The following is a 22010-nucleotide window of genomic DNA, read 5'->3' as shown; positions in this document are numbered from 1 at the left end:
CAAAAACGCGAAATACACAGACGAAGTTTCAAACTTAAGTCAAGTACATGAACATTATTTATAGGATTGATATGCTGTACCTTTACTGAATGAAATATACCTTATTTATTTACGGGTGCAACATGTAGAGGAGTATCTGCTTATCCTTCCTGAGCACCTGAGCTCCCCCTGGTTTTTGGTGGGGTTCGTTTTGCTCACTCTTTGTTTTCTATGTTGTGATTTGCATACTGTTGTTTGTCTTCTGGCCGTTTTTTCTTTTTTTTACCTTGGCATTGTGAGTTTGTTTTCGACTTATGAGTTTGATAATCCCTTGTTGGTATCTTTCGCCTCTATTACTTTTTTTATTTTTCCAGTAACGAAGTTCTACAACTTTCAAGTGGTATAGAAGATATGCAGAATCTTAAATGGGATCTTTCGTTATGTAACCTGTTTGTCTGGCTTCTGACATTCTTAGTTTTATCTAAAGGAATCAAATCACTAGGCAAGGTATGGAACATTTGAATAGGTACGTCGTAGTATAAAATTATCTCCGCTGCCCAATTGGTCTAATGGTTACAGAGTGTTGTTTTCTCATCAAAGCTCTTGATTTTAAGCAAACAAACGCGAAATCTATTCGCAATAGATTGATTTGAAAAAAAATTTTTTTTCTCTCCAAAAATGTCAAAAAGGAAATTAATTTTGCACTTAAAACTTGAAACTGTTACAAAAACACTGTCTAATTTAAAATTTAAATTCCTTCTTAGATATTTGAATTCTCGATTCTTCTTTTTTGTTAACCCTTTTTTTATATCATTTTCCGTAAAATAAATTTGACCCTTCGTTTAATAATACGTCATTTTCTCACTGAAAAGTTTCTTAATTGGTAAGATTTTCTAAATTGTATGGAATATCTTTGCAAATGAATGTTTTTCATTAGACCAATTAAGATTTTTAACCTATTTATCATATTTTAAAATAAATTTCAGTTTAAACTTAATATGATTCGTTTCTCTTGTTATCTCGTATTATGTTATAGCTGCTATAAAAAGGTGTCAAGCATCACTTTTTTTCAGGTTGTTTATTTTACCGCCATTTTCCCTTACTTCCTTCTAACAGCACTACTTATCCGCGGTTGTACATTGGAAGGGCATATGGAGGGAATCAAGTTTTATCTGACTCCATATTTTGAGAAACTAAAAAAGGCTGAGGTGAGTACGCCATTGACAATCTCTGAGATCATTCCATGAAAAAGCTGCAATTACATGTACATTTATATTTCTTTGAATTCAATGTTAAATTTTATGTTGTGCGATGTTGAGATTCAAATTATTGTCACTTACATTGTACGACCAAGAAGATCAGTTTGTTTGTTTTAAACATTGAAGCATCGTATTGCACACTAGTCAACAGATATTTCAAATAAGCTGATACGATCATCCCGAATATTTGACAGCTTTGATAAGATTAGCGATACTAATTCCATTCTATGGTCTTGTACAAACAACTGCATGCCCATGATAATAGAGCGTACATATGCAATCTAAACTTTGCTACTTAATGTTGGAAAACAACATTAAGCAGCAGTTCTATAATAAGTTTTCAAATAATAATACATATTTGTTGTTCTTGAGTTTGCATCATTCTGATTGAAGGTTTGGAGTGATGCAGCTGTACAAATATTCTACTCTCTTGGTACTTGTGTTGGGGGTCTGATAGCTATGTCCAGTTACAACGAATTCAGGAATAATTGCCTGAGGCAAGTACATGTGTTCCACTATATTGGTAAGCCATATGTATTCCACAATGTTGGTACGCTATATATGTTCTATGTTGGTAATTCATATGTGTTCCACAATGTTGGTAAGCCATGTGTGTTCCCCTATATTGGTAAACCATATGTGTTCCCTTATGTTGGTAAACCATATGTGTTCCACTATGTTGGTAAAATATATATGTTTCACGATGTTGGTAAACTATATGTGTTCCACGATGTTGGTAAGCCATATTTGTTCTGATAATGGTCAGCCATACGTATTCTGATGTTGGTCAACCATTATGTGTTCCACTATGTTGATTAACTATATGTGTTCTGGTTTTGGTCAGCCATACGTGTTCCACTTTGTTAATAAACTATATGTGTTCCACTATGTTGGAAAACTATATGTGTTCCACGATGTTGGTAAGCCATATTTGTTCTGATAATGGTCAGCCATATGTGTTCCACTATGTTGGTAAACCATTTGTATTCCACGATGTTGATAAACATTACTTGTGTTCCACTTTGTTGGTGAACAATGATATCTAGTTAAAATTTGTATAAAATATCCGTGTAAGTGTTACAAATCAAGCTTCGTAGAATAGATGCAACGTAATAATATCTTTTTTTTTCAATTCGTAAAAAATAGGAGGGATTTCTATTGTATACTTGTCTTTGTATTATTAACTCTTACATGTACATGTTGCAGTGTTTCCGACTTTGTAAAGCCTTAATGTTACGTTTAAATATTAAACCTGTGTATCTAAATAAGAGGTTGCAGATACCAAGTGGACATTAAAAAACCCATATGTCGAAGAAAAACTAACAACGACATGGCAAAAACAAAAGCGATGAGAGACGAACAAGTCCACAAAATACTAATGAATGTCAAAGAAAAACAAAAATACATTTGATAATCACATTTAGGTGTAGCAATTAACAAGAGATGAACAAATTGTTTGATTATTTTCTAATTCTATTTATTTCAGGGATGCGTTGATGATTCCTCTCATTAACTGCCTGACCAGTTTTTATGCTGGATTCGTTACATTTTCTATACTTGGATTTATGGCGCATAAGAAAACCACTACTGTGGACAAAGTAGCTGCTGGGGGTATTGTTATTTGATACTGTACAGATATAGAATTAAAACACTACTGTGGATAAAGTAGCTGCTGGGGGTATTGTTATTTGATACTGTACAGATATAGAATTAAAACACTACTGTGGATAAAGTAGCTGCTGGGGGTATTGTTATTTGATACTGTACAGATATAGAATTAAAACACTACTGTGGATAAAGTAGCTGCTGGGGGTATTGTTATTTGATACTGTACAGATATAGAATTAAAACACTACTGTGGATAAAGTAGCTGCTGGGGGTATTGTTATTTGATACTGTACATATATAGAATTAAAACACTACTGTGGACAAAGTAGCTGCTGGGGGGTATTGTTATTTGATACTGTACAGATATAGAATTAAAAGACTACTCGTGCATTTAAACAAACAAGTCATTGAATATTCCAATCAATCTAAATATGTGAATAACGTTTTCAAATACGTAATACACGCGTTCACAACATAAAGACATACATCATATTTCATCGTTTTGCATTATATTATACGAATTTATAAATAAACTTTTCTATCAGGTCCAGGACTTGCCTTCATAGTATATCCTGAGGCATTAGCACAGATGCCTGTGTCCCCTGTTTGGGCTGTTCTCTTTTTTCTAATGATGATGATTCTAGGATTCAGTTCAATTGTACGTATAGTGATATTTTTATTTAACTGACAATTTTACATTTTTGTCAATCTTAAAAAAGCTTCTTTATCTAAAATATATGTATTGTCAAATATTTGAATTTATTACAAATTGTATCGATTGCTGGTGTCAATATTTTGTGTCTGTCGAGTATTTTTGCGTAAATTTCTGTATAAAACTAGCTGAAACTAGCCATTTTCTGAATAATAATTTTATAGTGTTACCAAATCCACCAGAGATTTGAAAAGTATTACTTATCGCAACCTATTTTTAAAGTTCTTTTCTTATCTTATTCTATATTTTCAGTTTTCCATGACAGAAACAGTTATAACTGGGATATACGATCAATTTGAAGACTTCATGAAGAAAGATAAAAGGCGATTATATTTCTTCCGTCTATTTGTTTGTTTCTTCTTCTTTGTACTTGGTCTTCCAATGGTTACCAAGGTAGTATTTTATCTCATTGGCAAAAAAAAAGAATACTCGAATGCCTTCCACGTGCTCAGATGTTAAAGCTTGTATAATGTATATGTGGCTATTCAAATGAAGTACATAACTTTTATTGAGTCTTTGTGTGGTAATAGAAATGGTTCATCATTTTTTTTAAAAGCCAATCATCTCGGTGTTTTCGTGGTAGCGTGACCACTTCGAAGGGTCGATCGTCGGTAAGATAACACAACAGACTAAAATTGGCCATGTCCTTTTTGGGACTGATACCATGTATAGCTATAGGTTAACACGTGAAAAAGACCTAACCTGCGTGATAGTCGAGTACATTGAAATATGTCATCGTCCTGAATATGCATGTTATATTTTTCACTCTTATATATACCTTATTAATAAGTACAAAATACTATAAAAAGTATGAAGATGAGGTATGATTGTGAAGGACTGCTCATACATTCACCAATCAAACATTGCCAAAGGCCTCGTCAGGAAAGTAACACATGAATATACATGTAAACCTTGCTGAAAAAAAGTATTCTAAATTATATTGAAAAGAACAGGAAGAACAGTTTATACTATAACAATATTATGATCCTATTTTATTTCATCTTATAAACCAATATCTTGTCGTATGATTTTGCACTTCAAAAAAAGGATTTTCAAATTGAAAATGGAATACTTTTAGATTTCTTTCATTGATTTGTACGCTTGTTTTTTCTTGTTTTTTTTTTTGAGAAATTTTTAAGAATTTTACAGTAGTAAAACAGTAACAGGAAAATTAAAATGGTAATAGATAATACGTGAAATCTGTTTTATTTAATTTACAGGGTGGACTGTATATGCTTAACCTTCTAGATAACTATGTTGGAGGTTTCCCTTTGCTCATTGTTGGAGTAGTAGAAATAATAGTAGTAATATATGTATATGGATTTAGTTTTTCAACCTCTGACACTGAAAAATATCCCATGCGCTTTCTTAGAGGTAAGGCGAAAACAAGTTATTACCTTCGCTAGAATTTTGTAAAACTAAACTTCGAGATAGATTGATTGATTGTTAGTCGCTTAACGTCCAGTGGCAAATATTTCATGCATGTTCAGGACGATACTTCGAGATAGACTTCTCGATTCAAATCGACTACTTTGATGTCTAATAAAAATGAGAATGGAAACGGGGAATGTGTCAAAGAGACTACAACCCGACCAAAGATGAGAAAACAGTCCAAGGCCACCAAAGGGTCTTCAACATGGCGAGAAAATCCCGCAACCGGAGGCGGACTTCAGCTGGTCACTAAACAAAAAAGTGCACTTGTTTATAGAATATGGACGTCAAACTAAATTCCAAATCATATAAATGAACCGAAATTGAAAAAAAAACACACAAGACTAACAATGGCCAGAGGTTCCTGACATGGGATTTGTGCAAAATCCCGGCGGGTTAAACATGTTTTGTGAGATCTCAACCCTTCCCCTATACCTCTAGCCAATGTAGAATAAACAAACACACAGCAATAAGCACAGTAAAACTCAGTGTAAAAGAAGTCCGAGTCCGATGTTAGAATACGTAAAAGAAGAAACTAAGCAAAATGACAATGATAACATAAATTAACAAAGGACAACTAGGAGTTACTGACATGCGAGCTCCAGACCTCAATTGAACTGATTGAAAAATTATGTCTTCGTCATATGAAAATCAAGCACAATCCCTCCCGTTTGGGATTTAGTATCATACTATCATAAAAATACGAGAAGAATAGTGTAAGCTTATCTGTTATGGTAAAATATTTGAGAGTTGGTAAAATGTTTGAGAGTTGTAATAGCTAAAATTGCAAAATATGTTAAATATTTGACATTAGCATTTGTAGGAAAAAATATCAGCAAAATATATTGCTTCTTGTTCAATTCTATACTATTAGATTGAACTTTGGAAGCTACATTACGCAGCGTCTTATGCTTTTTGTATGTACAATTAGTATATTTAATTCAAAGTGATTTTTTATTGACATATACGGCAGGGGTGGATCTAGGATTTTTGAAAAAAGGCATAATGCAACAAAACTGAATATATACGAGCGAGGCGTGACAAATTTGGACAATTTTATGTTTGAAAAATTATTATTTTCCAATCAAAGAGAGGAGCGTTTGCCCTCTACGGCCCCTGATTCCGCCACTGTACCTTGCAATAATTGCCCTATCCACGTTTTACATTTCAGGTTTTCTACATTTCAAGACTGACATAGAGATGATGCTTGGTAGAACTATATTTACTACTGTGACGTTTTATTTCTTTGGAGTCATGTGGTGTGTTGTAGCACCTATAATACTATTGGTAGGTTTATCGTAACTGTCATCTCAAGTTAAATGTACTACATCATACATATATGACGGTATGGGTTTTACTCATTGTTGAAGGCCGAACGATGACCTATAGTTGTTAATTTCTTTGTCATTTGGTCTCTTGTGGAGAGTTGTCTCATTGGCAATCATACCACATCTTCTAATATTTATATATAGTAACTATATTAGATGTAGCAGTGCGACATATACTATTATTTTATCAATTCGCCGTTTGAGAATCTATAGCGTGGTTGGTAATTTTATTGTTCGTACATGGTTTACTACGTGTGCAGACAGTATCGTTAGATAGATCAGTCAAAACACGAAACCTGACAATGAATTATTTTATTAGGCCATTTTTCTCTATTCTTTATACTTGTTGCCCATTTTTTTTTTTCTATTCTTTATATTTTGTACCTCATTATTCTCTATTCTTTATTTTTTTGTGTCCATTTTTCTCTATTCATTATATATATATATATATTTTACCCATTATAATATTCTGTATTCTGTACATCCCCATCCACACCCTCATAGAAAGGACACAAGTTCTGAATTACGAGGTCTTCGAAATGACGAGGCAATGAAATATGTAAATATTTCGATTAAATTCTACTGGACTTTGAATTTAGCAAAATACTGAATAAGATTTCCGACAAAAAAAGTTTACGCATTTTAGTGAACTCTTAGGAAGCAAAGCAACATTAAATTACATAATATATAATAATCGCATGTGACAACCTGTAAGTCATTGGTAGTGAGAGAGACTCGTCGCGTTGTCTTCCTTTGACCAGAAAAAAACATGTCATCTAGTTTTCATTTTGTAGCTCGATAAGAAACTTATTGTACTTTGATATACAATTCCTCTACGGTAGTGATAGACAGACATGATATCTCTGCATTTAGAATGTGATGGACTGTGGTTGATTTCATTAATGTACCCAAAATGAAAATAACGCCACGTAATTAATATTGGTTCAATTTACATTTTTTTGACGTTTTTCAATCAATCACAATACTTTGTTGTACGCTTTTGAAAATATCACCCAGAATGCATTATATTCTGAAACGGCGAGTTCATAAATTCTTAACCATCTAGGTTAGTTTTCAAACGCGTGATACTTCTAAATGCATTAATAATTAATAAATGGGTCTTGCTCACTGTTGAAGACCGTACGGTGACCTATATATCTGTTAATCTCCATGTCATTTGGTCTCTGGTAGGGAATTGTCTCATTAGCAATCATACCACATGTTATTATTTTTTATACTATAACCATCTATTAGATAAATCTTCAAAAAGGTGATAGCAATACCAAACTTAATGTAAAATATACGTGTAGGTATATCTATTAAATATATATTGGAGCAAAGAAAAAAAATATGTTCTTTTTCTGCATTAATTGCAATACTCAAAGAAGAAGACCCTACAATAATACTGAACGAATAACAATGAGATGAAGAACAACGATCAAGAGTTGTTGTTGTATTTTCTTAACTATGTTGAAGTCCTTCCTTTAATCACAAAGCGATTAAAAATTGTTATAGAGTTGTCTTTCTTTGTCTGTTGTTTATTGTAATTCAGAAATACCAAGATTAAAATACTACATACTTTCTGTATTTTATACTCATTTGTGTAGAGGTTCCATCCTCTGTTTTTCATTTATAACCTTTACCATTTATACAAAAAACAATCATTCTAATTAAACATAAATTTTTTTACACCAACTTGTATTTACATTTTCATGACTAGAATATACATTTTTACTTTGTGGCATTACTTTGGCTACAGAGTATTCTATAATATTTTGTTGAGGCGCCAGGGTGACTACCGATTACCTATACACAATGGCTATCAGCTGACCTATGTTGACATAGTGTCATAAAAACCCCTGGTAGTTAAACACGGTTACACCACCACCTACCATGGGTAGTGAACGGGGGAAAACACTCGTATTACCACGCTCCAGTTATTAGTGCCCCACCTGTTGGCAGCTGTAGTCCTCCCCTCTATAAGATGAGGTGGAGGAGGTCCCAGAGTTACCCATCTGTAGACCCCACCGTTACCACTTACCACATTTTCCAAACCTGCAAATTGTAGAACTTGTCAGGCCCAGAGCAAGGGCCGAGTGAAATAATCCCCTAATCACTACCAGTCTCCCTGGACCGCCATATGAGAGCCTAAGTCAGCTACCAAATCTGACTTGGGTTCTCACCTCCACAACATTTTCATTATTGAAGCATTCGAAAAGTTGATTTTGTTGTGCGTAGAAAAGACTCAACACCCCCCCCCCCCCCCCTCTTTATTATTTAATAAAACCTGATTTCCAGTTTGTGATAAATGAGTTCCATCTGTTCTGTATAAAGTATAAAGACACTTCACTTGCCCTAATATTCTCATGTAAAATAGCTTTTCCCCCATTTTCTATTACAAAGTTTTTGACCACTGAATTCACTCTTTTTTTCTTCTGTTCGATTATTGGACCCGCATTTAAGGATGCAAAATGCCAGTATCTGCGCTGTAGCATTGAAGACCATATTATAATAACATTTTTGAATAAAGCCTGGTAACGTAGGATAGAACATTTTACATTTTCAAATAAAACCCTTTCTGTCAATTCTAAATCTGTCAAATCATTAGCTCCACAGTGAATAATAATAAAATAGGAGAAGGTAAAAATTTTCTTTTTGAATCCAGTAGGGAGTCCAAATCTTTATACTGTAAACCAGGTTGACCAATCCAGTATGCTGAGACTCCTTTGGACTCCAGTCCAAGGTTGGTCCTACCATATTTCTTTGCCTCTACATTGGCCAAATGAACAAGGGAACTTCCAACAATCCATTAAATCTTGGGACCTGTGAAAACTTGTAGCTTGTTAGCCTTTTGTAACTAGAAAAATTGCAACCTAATATACATGTAGCGAGAATAAGCATGCGATTTCCATCTGCCTAATTTCTTAATTACCTCCTCTGAGACCCCCTGCCTGACCAGTTCAGTGGCTCCCCCAATTCTAAAACTATCTGACCTAGAATGACCTTTACTGATATAAAGAAAATGTAAAGCCTTTTCCAGTATACTGCTGAATTGGTATCTAGTTAAAGGCATACCATTATAACATTATCGTTAATGTTACAGGTAGGTCGTACCTTTCAGTATTCGTTAATGAGTCGTATCGGACAGTAGTTTTTTCGGTTCCCAGGTATCAATAAAGTAACGGACTTTCCCTTTTGGTCAGTTTTTGACCACCTTACTCTTAGCTCTAGGACTTTTTTCTTAACTGAAATAACAGCAATTGTTAAGTTGGAGCCATTTACAACAGACTTAGTTTTTGAAGTAGTGAATTCCCCTACCCTTAGCAAACCAAAGAAGGCAACTGAAAAAACTGCTGAAAGTTAAGCAGCTTCATATTTATTCTTACATACTTTATCTAAATAACTTATCATATCTGATAACAATTGCACTGTAATTGGTGCTCTAATGTCATTACGTTTCCCTCCTTGAATTCTTTTTATTCCTTCTAATGCCTTGCCAATTATAAAGAATTTTGCAGTATCATGTATGCCTCGTATTTTATGATGATATGAAACTCCTGATATATAAGATGATATGGTACCCCCAGAAAGACCTTGTACTGACAAAAAAACTATAAAATTTAGCAAATCATTGACTGGCACTGCCCAATGCTGTTTCAATTTGTAAGATGATTTAAAATTACAAAGTTTTGACAGAGCCAAATTGTATGATTTTTGTGTATTTTAGGACACACCTTGATTGACAATATAATCCGCCACCTGACTTAAATATTCTATTTCTGTGTTGGAATTTTGGTTGGCCATGGACTGCTGCTGGAGCTAGGCTTATGAACTTCCCCCACTGAGAACGAGAAAGACAATCAGCAATTTGGTTTTGTTTTGAAGGGATATAAGTTGCCTTAACTGACGTATTGTTTTTTAAATTCATTAAAACCATTTGTATTACTAAAGTCATAACTCTACTTGATTTGCTAGTTTTCATATTAATGATTTGAACAACCGCCTGTTATACAATTCCTTTACGGTAGTGATGGACAGACACGATATCTCTGCATTTAGAATGTGATGGACTGTGGTTGGTTTCATTAATGTACCCAAAATGAAAATAACGCCACGTTATTAATATTGGTTCAATTTACATTCTTTTTGACGTTTTTTAATCAATCAAAATACTTTGGTGTACGCATTTGAAAATATCACCCAGAATGCATTAGATTCTGAAACGGCGAGTTCATAAATACTTAACCATCTAGGTAAGTTTTAAAACGCGTGATACTTCTAAATGCATTATATTCTGAAATACTGAATTAATAAATGGGTTTTGCTCATTGTCGAAGACCGTACGGTGACCTATAGCTGTTAACCGCTATGTCATTTGGTCTCTTGTGGAGACTTGTCTCATTGGCAATCATACCACATGTTATTATTTTTATATTATAACCATCTATTAGATAAATCTTCAAAAAGGTGATAGCAATACCAAACTTAATGTAAAATATACGTGTAGGTATATCTATTAAATATATATTGGAGCAAAGAAAAAAAATATGTTCTTTTTCAGCATTATATACAAAATATTTTAAAATACCATTTAAAGTTCATTATTTGCGATCAGTTGTACTTTTCGTTGCTAGTACTTGAGGGAAGATTTAATATGTTTTTCTAACACTATTTATCAGCAAAAAGTTCAGATTTTGGCAATTAAACCAGAAAAAGGCAAGATAGCACAGAAATTCATATTGCCAAACAAAAGCAGTGATAAGGTATCAATTTGAAGACAGAAAAATAGACGCAATTAAGATTTCATTCCAAGTACATAACTACAAAACATCTTCTGAAAGTGTTACTGCATCTGGAAACTTTGAGATAGTGACACTGTTCTTGTTTTATCAAAACTAATTGCATTTTCTTTGTAAATCAGATGTAATGGTTTCATATCTTTGGGGCTAACGCACCTCAGATACGAGAAGCTTACATCTAATACAAGCAGTGTATCACGTGTTAAACATATCCTTATGAAAAATTCAATACACTGTAACATCAGCCACAAATTATAGAACTAATAAGTAGTAATTATTTCTCTAACATATGTACATGCATGTGATAAATAAGTTTATGTGACAGCAACCCCAAAACACTAAAACAGAAGACAAAGAATATCTGCATCTGCTTACAAAGTGATTCTCTTCCTCTATTTCTAGCTGTTAACCGCTATGTCATTTGGTCTCTGGTTGAGAGTTGTCTCATTGGCAATCATACCAAATGTTATTATTTTTATATTATAACCATCTATTAGATAAATCTTCAAAAAGGTGATAGCAATACCAAACTTAATGTAAAATATACGTGTAGGTATATCTATTAAATATATATTGGAGCAAAGAAAAAAATTATGTTCTTTTTCTGCATTAATTGCAATACTCATAGAAGAAGACCCTAAAATAATACTGAACGAATAACAATGAGATAAAGAACAACGATCAAGAGTTGTTGTTGTATTTTCTTAACTATGTTGAAGTCCTTCCTTTAATCACAAAGTGATTAAAAATTGTTATAGAGTTGTCTTTCTTTGTCTGTTGTTTATTGTAATTCACAAATTCCAAGATTAAAATACTACATACTTTCTGTATTTTATACTCATTTGTGTAGAGGTTCCATCCTCTGTTTTTCATTTATAACCTTTACCACTTATACAAAAAACAATCATTCTAATTAAACATACATGTTATTACACCAACTTGTATTTACATTTTCATGACTAGAATATACATTTTTACTTTGTGGCATTACTTTGGCTACAGAGTATTCTATAATATTTTGTTGAGGCGCCAGGGTGACTACCGATTACCTATACACAATGGCTATCAGCTGACCTATGTTGACATATATAGTGTCATTAAAACCCCTGGTAGTTAAACACGGTTACACCACCACCTACCATGGGGAGTGACAGGGGAAAACACTCGTATTACCAATGCTCCAGTTATTAGTGCCCCACCTGTTGACAGGTGTAGTCCTCCCCTCTATAAGATGAGGTGGAGGAGGTCTCAGAGTTACCCATCTGTAGACCCCACCGTTACCACTTACCACATTTTCCAAACCTGCAAATTGTAGAACTTGTCAGGCCCAGAGCAAGGGCCGAGTGAAATAATCCCCTAATCACTACCAGTCTCCCTGGACCGCCACATGAGAGCCTAAGTCAGCTACCAAATCTGACTTGGGTTCTCACCTTCACAACATTTTCATTATTGAAGCATTGGAAAACTTGATTTTGTTGTGCGTAGAAAAGACTCAACACCCCCCCCCCCCCCCTGTATATTATTTAATAAAACCTGATTTCCAGTTTGTGATAAATGAGTTCCATCTGTTCTGTTTAAAGTATAAAGACACTTCACTTGCCCTAATATTCTCATGTAAAATAGCTTTTCCCCCATTTTCTATTACAAAGTTTTTGACCACTGAATTCACTTTTTTCTCTTCTGTTCGATTATTGGACCCGCATTTAAGGATGCAAAATGCCAGTATCTGCGCTGTAGCATTGAAGACCAAATTATGATAACATTTTTGAATAAAGCCTGGTAACGTAGGATAGAACATTTTACATTTTCAATAAAACCCTTTCTGTCAATTCTAAATCTGTCAAATCATTAGCTCCACAGTGAATAATAATAAAATTAGGAGAAGGTAACAATTTTCTTTTTGAATCCAGTAGGGAGTCCAAATCTTTATACTGTAAACCAGGTTGTCCAATCCAGTATACTGAGACTCCTTTGGACTCCAGTCCAAGGTTGGTCCTACCATATTTCTTTGCCTCTACATTGGCCAAATGAACAAGGGAACTTCCAAAAATCCATTAAATCTTGGGACCTGTGAAAACTTGTAGCTTGTTAGCCTTTTGTAACTAGAAAAATTGCAACCTAATATACATGTAGCGAGAATAAGCATGCGATTTCCATCTGCCTAATTTCTTAATTACCTCCTCTGAGACCCCCTGCCTGACCAGTTCAGTGGCTCCCCCAATTCTAAAACTATCTGACCTAAATTGACCTTAACTGATATGAAGAAAATGTAAAGCCTTTTCCAGTATACTACTGAATTGGTATCTAGTTAAAGGCATACCATTATAACATTATCGTTATTGTTACAGGTAGGTCGTACCTTTCAGTATTCGTTAATGAGTCGTATCGGACAGTAGTTTTTTTTCTGTTCCAAGGTATCAATAAAGTAACGGACTTTCCCTTTTGGTCAGTTTTTGACCACCTTACTCTTAGCTCTAGGACTTTTTTCTTAACTAAAATATCAGCAATTGTTAAGTTGGAGCCATTTACAACAGACTTAGTTTTTGAAGTAGTGATTTCCCCTACCCTTAGCAAACCAAAGAAGGCAACTGAAAAAACTGCTGAAAATAAAGCAGCTTCATATTTATTCTTACATACTTTATCTAAACAACTTATCATATCTGATAACAATTGCACTGTAATTGGTGATCTAATGTCATTACGTTTCCCTCCTTGAATTCTTTTTATTCCTTCTAATGCCAATTATAAAGAATTTTGCAGTATCATGTATGCCTTGTATTTTATGATGATATGAAACTCCTGATATATAAGATGATATGGTACCCCCAGAAAGACCTTGTTCTGACAAAAAAACTATAACATTTAGTAAATCATTGACTGGCACTGGCCAATGCTGTTTCAATTTGTAAGATGATCTAAAATTACAAAGTTTTGACAGAGCCAAATTGTATGATTTTTGTGTATTTTTGGACATACCTTGATTGACAATATAATCCGCCACCTGACTTAAATGTTCCAGATCTGTGTTGGAATTTGGTTGGCCACTGGTCTGCTTCTGGAGCTAGGCTTATGAACATCCCCCACTGAGAACGAGAAAGACAATCAGCAATTTGGTTTTGTTTTGAAGGGATATATATTGCCTTAACTGACGTATTGTTTTTTAAATTCATTAACACCATTTGTATTACTAAAGTCATAACTCTACTTGATTTGCTAGTTTTCATATTAATGATTTGAACAACCGCCTGTTATACAATTCTTTTATGGTAGTGATGGACAGACACGATATCTCTGCATTTAGAATGTGATGGACTGTGGTTGGTTTCATTAATGTACCCAAAATGAAAATAACGCCACGTTATTAATATTGGTTCAATTTACATTCTTTTTGACGTTTTTTAATCAATCACAATACTTTGGTGTACGCATTTGAAAATATCACCCACTGTTATACAATTCCTTTACGGTAGTGATGGACAGACACGATATCTCTGCATTTAGAATGTGATGGACTGTGGTTGGTTTCATTAATGTACCCAAAATGAAAATAACGCCACGTTATTAATATTGGTTCAATTTACATTCTTTTTGACGTTTTTTAATCAATCACAATACTTTGGTGTACGCATTTGAAAATATCACCCAGATTGCATTAGATTCTGAGACGGCGAGTTCATAAATACTTAACCATCTAGATAAGTTTTCAAACGCGTGATACTTCTAAATGCATTATATTCTGAAATACTGAATTAATAAATGGGTTTTGCTCATTGTCGAATACCGTACGGTGACCTATAGCTGTTAACCGCTATGTCATTTGGTCTCTGGTAGAGAGTTGTCTCATTGGCAATCATACCACATGTTATTATTTTTATATTATAACCATCTATTAGATAAATCTTCAAAAAGGTGATAGCAATACCAAACTTAATGTAAAATATACGTGTAGGTATATCTATTAAATATATATTGGAGCAAAGAAAAAAAATATGTTCTTTTTCTGCATTATACACAAAATGTTTTAAAATACCATTTAAAGTTCATTATTTGCGATCAGTTGTACTTTTCGTTGCTAGTACTTGAGGGAAGATTTAATATGTTTTTTTAACACTATTTACCAGCAAAAAGTTCAGATTTTGGCAATTAAACCAGAAAAAGGCAAGATAGCACAGAAAATCATATTGCCAAACAAAAGCAGTGATAAGGTATCAATTTGAAGACAGAAAAAAAGACGCAATTAAGATTTCATTCCAAGTACATAACTACAAAACATCTTCTGAAAGTGTTACTGCATCTGGAAACTTTGAGATAGTGACACTGTTCTTGTTTTATCAAAACTAATTGCATTTTCTTTGTAAATCAGATGTAATGGTTTCATATCTTTGGGGCTAACGCACCTCAGATACGAGAAGCTTACATCTAATACAAGCAGTGTATCACGTGTTAAACATATCTTTATGAAAAATTCAATACACTGTAACATCAGCCACAAATTATAGAACTTATAAGTAGTAATTATTTCTCCAACATATGTACATGCATGTGATAAATAAGTTTATGTGACAGCAACCCCAAAACACTAAAACAGAAGACAAAGAATATCTGCATCTGCTTACAAAGTGATTCTCTTCCTCTATTTCAGCTTGTCGTGATACTTAAAGCACTCCAGTATGAGCCAATAAAGTTAGGATCCTATGTTTATCCTAACTGGGCCAATGCTTTAGGTTGGCTTACTGTTCTGTTTTCTGTGTTGTTCATTCCTGGCTGGTGGATGTATTATTTTATAACAAAGGACATTTCACGGGTAAGTACGTACAGTACTACCTGTATAACGTCAGCAAAAATAAGTCAGTTTAAACGCTGTATAGATATATAAAAGTTAAGACTCATATCTTTTATTGCATAAGACATTATTTCCTATAAAGAATAGGGTATGTTCGTTTCCGATCGCTTCTTTGTTGATAAAGAATAGGATATTTTCGTTTCCGATATCTTCTTTGTCTGCAGAAATAATTAAAAAAAATACAGATTTTTCTTTGAAGTACTTTAATTGTTATTTATTTTGTTATTATGTATTATAGGTATTATATTTTCTTTATTTTTTCGAAGTTACAAATGTTTTGCATTTTTACAGGGCTGCAGACCACGAACTACTTGGGGACCATCACAGATGGCGAAAAAAGACTGGTCCTTCTTTATACATCCATTTAAGAAATCACGGAGTCGAATAGACCTTCGACGTTTTAGTCAACCAAACGTTGTTACGCCTAAACGATCACTTAGATCCAAATCAGCTCCATTTCTATATACGCTAGACGAAATAACACATGAACAATCTCCAGATAAAGTTCAAGATCTATAGTTCTGATCAACATATCGTATTTGCTTCATATTTACAAGTATCGTGTTCAAGATTATAACAAGTCTTGAGAGTCTTTTTACATCTTCAAACCTCAGATATTGTGCCGTGTAAAATTAAAATCATCGCTCATGATCTCAAAAAAGTAAGAGACATGTATAAGACTACATAAAGGGAAAGATCTTTAGAGTCATTGTAAAAACATGTATTCTAAATCTTGTTGAAGATGACTTACATTTTATTATTAGTTGTCCAGCAAACACCGATGATAGGGCTATATTTTAAACGCAGAGGTAAACAATTATAAATCATATGTTTTCGGTATATATCTGTAGTGAAATATATCATTAATAAATGAGCTTTTCGGATAGAAATCGACTATATTCTAGTGCACGTTTACATGTATATGTCGTCGTGTGAATCTTATAGTGTTATTTATCCCCTTCTGATAAAAATGAAAATAGCTATATATTTGAGATCCAAGTGCAATGGCCTATCTCCCTATATAATACGAGGTTTTTTTCACTCTACCAGTTTTTGTCAGAACTACACGGTTCTATATCCACACCCCAATTGGATTATAATGGCTTATTCATTTAGTTAGTTCAGAGAAACATATTTTTATAATGTTGTATCTCCACTATTTCTCATGCATTTTTGCTGTTAAATAATTGTTAACAAAATTATCTTAGTCGTCCTATGGTTAAATGGTTTGCATGGTTTGAACTCAATCCTTGAGCAATTCTTATCAAATCCAGCAGTACAGAATTGGGGATATTGCAAAGTTAAAAAGTTCATGGTCTATCTTCAATGGAAATATATGGATACATTCAAAAAACTACATTGTTTGTAGTGAAATATTCTATCTCAAGGGGATGCTTTATTTATCTAAGTTGCTTGTCTATTAAATAAAAACAATCGAAAAAGAGTTATTCTTCATGTACGTCAATTTGATTCCTGTATAACTTTTTATGTCTGAGTCCAATATTTATGATATTGAGCTTTATATTACCAAATAGGAAATGCATCATTATAAGATTCACACGACGATGTGTAACACTTTGATTGATTTTGGAACATTCAAATACGAAATAAAAGAGGAATTTTGGTCTGTTTTGTAGGGTTCTTATATCAACTCAATTTTCAAACAGTTACAGACTGCATAAACATTTTTTCAACCCGAAACAGATGTATAGATATGCATTTGCAGAAGGTCGATTACTATCCCACGCAGCTCATAATTTAATGTATAGAGATAATGTTAGATGAGATGTATACAGCCGTGTCTTGAATATCACGGACATTGTTTATCAATCATAGTGTCATGTTAATATGAATGTCATGTGGCCCAATCAAGAGCCAATAACTAGAATAATTAATATTCTTTTATATTCTAATATGAAGTATCAAGAGTTATCTCTCATTTGTATATTTATTTAAAAAGCGGGTAGATTGATTGATTCTTTGTTTGTTGGTATTAAGGTGGTACCCAACACCTTGACTAATATTAATTTGGCTCGTTTAATTTTCATAAAATTTTGACAAAATGTTTACTTTGACCATTTGACAAAAATATAAAAATTTCAAAAAATTTGAACCAACCACTTTATCAAAAAAATTTCATTGGTTATATAGCAGTTTGACAAACACTAATTTTGATCATTGAGAAGCTTAATATTTCCTTAACAATACAACGTGATTAAAACGTTTAGCTGATTTTTACAGAGTTATCTCCCTGTAGTGTTAGGTACCACCTTAAACGCCAATTTCAGTACTATTGGCTATGTCGTGGAAGCCAGTTTTATTGGTGGAGGAAGCCGGAGTACCCAGAGAAAAGCACAGCGATCTTTGTCTGGAAATCTGACAATCATATAAGTAATTAAGATTGGAGTCCAACGTCCGGGGTTCCAACTCACAACCTCAGTATTGATAGGCTAGTGATACAAAAGATTGCACTACTTTGATCACTCGGCACCGAGGCCCCTAAGAAGGGAAGACAATCAGGTCTTATATGCAGCTGAAAATATTGCTAAAGATTTGTATTATTGGATAAAAAAACTATTGTATTGTATAGTGTATGCTTGTGACACTGTTATAGTCAAAATGTCTGTATAGTAAATATTGTAATTGTGTATTTATATTGTATGTATCTATACTAATCAATATTGTTTATTCCTCTGTATATATGTTTGTTGTGTAGGTCCATTATTGGTAATAAAGTTAGTTGTTGTTGTTGTCAAAATTAATGCTTAAATGTGTATAACTGTCATATTCGATTTTCGTAAATTGAATTAAATTCACACTTTTCATGTCGGAGCCTTTTATAGCATACTACATGGCAAGAGTTTTTCTCATTATCAGTGTAGGCCATACGGTGACATCCACGTCATTAGAACTATGGTGAATAGTTGTCTCATTGGCAATCATACCACATCTCCTTATTTTTATCCAAGGTGAAAGATTGATTGGTCAATCATTGTTTGCTTAACGTTCAGTGGCAAATATTTCTTGTATATTCAGAACAAAATAACAATAAATATGTATTGCAGGTTCTGCCAAGGGGTTGATAGTGATGTAGGGCCCGATTAGGTGGTGTTGCATCTTACGAAGTTTATCCAAATTATTTTAACAAAGAATTCCGCTCAAGCTGGTGCTAGGGGTCGTTTTAAACTTGCAGTGAGGTAAGAGTTTTTTTGCTCGGTGTTGAAGTCCTCACTGTGACTTTGAGATGAAGAACAGCAATAAAAGCGCTGTTCCTTTGCTTTTTGTGTGTTTTGTTGCTGTGCATGTACTGATTTTGTGTCATGGATGTATACCCCATATCCTTTGTTTTTCCATTAAATGTCACTAGAAAAAGAGGTCAGGGAAGCAAGTTTGGCTTACATAAGGGGAGATAACTCAGATAGTAGGGGAGATAACTCAGATAAGTAATTTTTATAATAGAAAGTGTTATGAATTTACCTATTTTAATATGTAGCAAGAAAACAAGTCTGGTGACCCCATTTTTTCTTTTTCTTTTCTGAAAGCATGTTATAAGAGCTATCTTCTCACATTTTATCTTAAAATTCTATGGTGTAGTTTTCTTTTTATCACACACAATTGGATTTTCCATGCATAATCTATACAAAATCTGACAATTTAGCACAACTTGTAGCGTGAAAAAAAGTCCGGTGACCCTTACTTTTTATTATATTTTGGAAAAACAGCATGATAAAAACTACATTTTGACAAATTATCAAAAAATTCTATGGATTTTAATTAAGACCCCCCATCCACCTTAACGTCCTATTCTGAACGAACGTGGCTACGTATTTATAAATGCCGCACAGCTAAACAAACTCCCCCACATTATTTACTGACCGAGTATATATAAACGTATAATACCATAGATGTCTATGTTATGGTTCTTACCATTTGACAAAGTCTATTGTTTGTATTATATGTTTCTATATGGAAGCCTAATGATAATTCTTGCCAGGCATATAGGAGTGTAATTATAAAAAAAGAAGATGTGGTATGATTGCCAATGAGACAACTCTCTACAAGAGACCAAATGACACAGAAATTAACAACTATAGGACACCGTCCACTTTATAGACTTATCTTTTCTTTCCTCTCTCTCTTCGTGACAATATAAAATTTGATGAAAATTAAATTGAATATTTTTTTTTTCCCGCGATGGAGTACTAGTTTTACTAAAGACGTGTTTCGGATTACATGTAAAAATAATGAATTTTCCAGTTCCAAATTAATCTTTTGTTGAAATAAATAACTTTCTGTGATGATACATGATTCTTGTTATATTGATATATGTAATAATTAGTGTTTTAATGTACAAATGTAAATAAACATATTTTCAATGAATTCAATCTATTTTATCTTATATTCTGTCAACAAACCAAATGAGACTGGTTCATACTGCATTTTTACTTATCTGTACTTCAATGATTTTTCTGTAATAATGTTACGAGAATTGAATTGTTTGTAAGATGAATGTCCGTTCAATGATCAATAGGGCGGAGCAATATATTATAGTATGACTGGCATATTGGAAAAGCGTAACATGTAGGCGTTTTAAATTTAAGTAATAAGTAGTGAACTATATATTATATAGTAGTTGTAAGGATTGGATAAAAGTGAAAGAAAAATTAACGAAGACGGTACAAGATTGTATTTTTATTCAATGTGTAATTGACATTTTCATTTTGCGTGTCTTTGTGCTGAAACTATTTTGTTCGTCATGTTTCTTGCAGATATATGTGGTAATTGTTACTGTTAATCCTAAAGACGATTTCCCGTTGCTCATAATAACCCATCATAATTTTTCCCACACTCTTCCTTTTTCGTGACCAAGGTCCTCATTTACGAACGTTTTGAAAACGAAAGTAAGAAACAACCATCCAATTGGAGTGATCATTCCTTCATTTTAAATAATTGCATGATAAACCAGATAATGTAACAGTTTTAAAGGTGACGATAAATTTCATATTCTGAGAAAGAGAAAATAAGGCATCAACGTTTTTCTAATATGCAGACAACTAAGTTAGAGAGTTGTCTGGAAACATGAATATGGTCATAAGGACCGTCTGACAAAAATCTTATTTTTTTTTTTTTTCATCTTTGTTTGATATTGCCTCAATTAAAAATAAAGGAAAATTTAAAACAAGAAAAACTTTTACACCTTCGCCCAAATAATGCAATGAAGGACACATATAATTGAAAACATCAAATTTTTAGAGAGAACCCATTTGATTTTATGGGGAATCAAGTAAGGAATTAAAGCAATCTAGTTTAAAATAAGATTGATAAATAAAACTGAATTGAAAATAACCGAAAATATAAGACAAAACTGAAATGAAGTGTTCCACGATGACGCGCAAAAAATCAAGGCTCGAAAAAATGAACCCACCCACTTAACCCACCTCCTCACAGAAATAAACAAACAAAATCGTAATTCAATACTTTTTAGTACGTTTATAATAAAAAAGGGATATTTTTTATCGATATAATCTAATACCAAATATTTGCATTCCCGTGAAAAAAATTGTCAAAAGTAAACAAACAATTTGTTATCTAAATGTGCAATTTATGATAATTTTTATTTTAGAAAAAGTATGTTTGAGAACGTCTTGCTTATTTGAACTGTATTCATACATGTATCTAGCCGTGCTTGTCAAGAACTAACCATCCATGCAACATACAATAACAAAATGTAGCTATTATAGGTATACAGAGAAAATTGAAAACATCAATGTGAATAGATTACCTATACTTTATTCGAGAAAACCCTTTCGGAATTTTGGGTCCTCAATGCCCTTCAACTTCGAACTTTATTTGGCCTTGATGAGTCTTTTGAAGACGAAACGTGCGTCTGGCGTAATAAAATTTATTCCTGGTATACGTACCTATGATGAGTTTATTTAGCTCAAGATGTACATTTATATATCATAATAGGGCAAACAATTGCTACCGTTTTCCATATTAAACAGTATTGTGCAAAATCAGACAAAGTATTAGTATATACATATATATTCG

At 33.1% G+C, this 22010-nt stretch overlaps 1 protein-coding gene across 1 annotated transcript in view; it reads left to right on the top strand.

The window, feature by feature from the left end:
- Positions 1-19670, top strand: part of LOC127718716 (sodium- and chloride-dependent glycine transporter 1-like) — a 40444-nt gene extending 20774 nt beyond the window's left edge. Inside the window, exons 6-15 of the mRNA XM_052224772.1 lie at positions 354-486; positions 1053-1187; positions 1632-1735; positions 2725-2849; positions 3392-3504; positions 3811-3951; positions 4779-4932; positions 6161-6276; positions 15759-15920; positions 16251-19670. Coding sequence (XP_052080732.1) covers positions 354-486; positions 1053-1187; positions 1632-1735; positions 2725-2849; positions 3392-3504; positions 3811-3951; positions 4779-4932; positions 6161-6276; positions 15759-15920; positions 16251-16478 — 1411 coding nt within the window. The 3' untranslated portion in view covers positions 16479-19670. The remainder of the gene's footprint in view (positions 1-353; positions 487-1052; positions 1188-1631; positions 1736-2724; positions 2850-3391; positions 3505-3810; positions 3952-4778; positions 4933-6160; positions 6277-15758; positions 15921-16250) is intronic.
- Positions 19671-22010: the final 2340 nt, after the last annotated feature.

The sequence above is a fragment of the Mytilus californianus genome, unplaced genomic scaffold (genome assembly GCF_021869535.1).
Source record: "Mytilus californianus isolate M0D057914Y unplaced genomic scaffold, xbMytCali1.0.p SCAF_10, whole genome shotgun sequence".
In the NCBI taxonomy this organism is placed as follows: Eukaryota; Metazoa; Mollusca; class Bivalvia; order Mytilida; family Mytilidae; genus Mytilus; species Mytilus californianus.
Note: the sequence above shows the minus strand (reverse complement) of the source record. Positions and strands in the feature narration are given on the sequence as shown.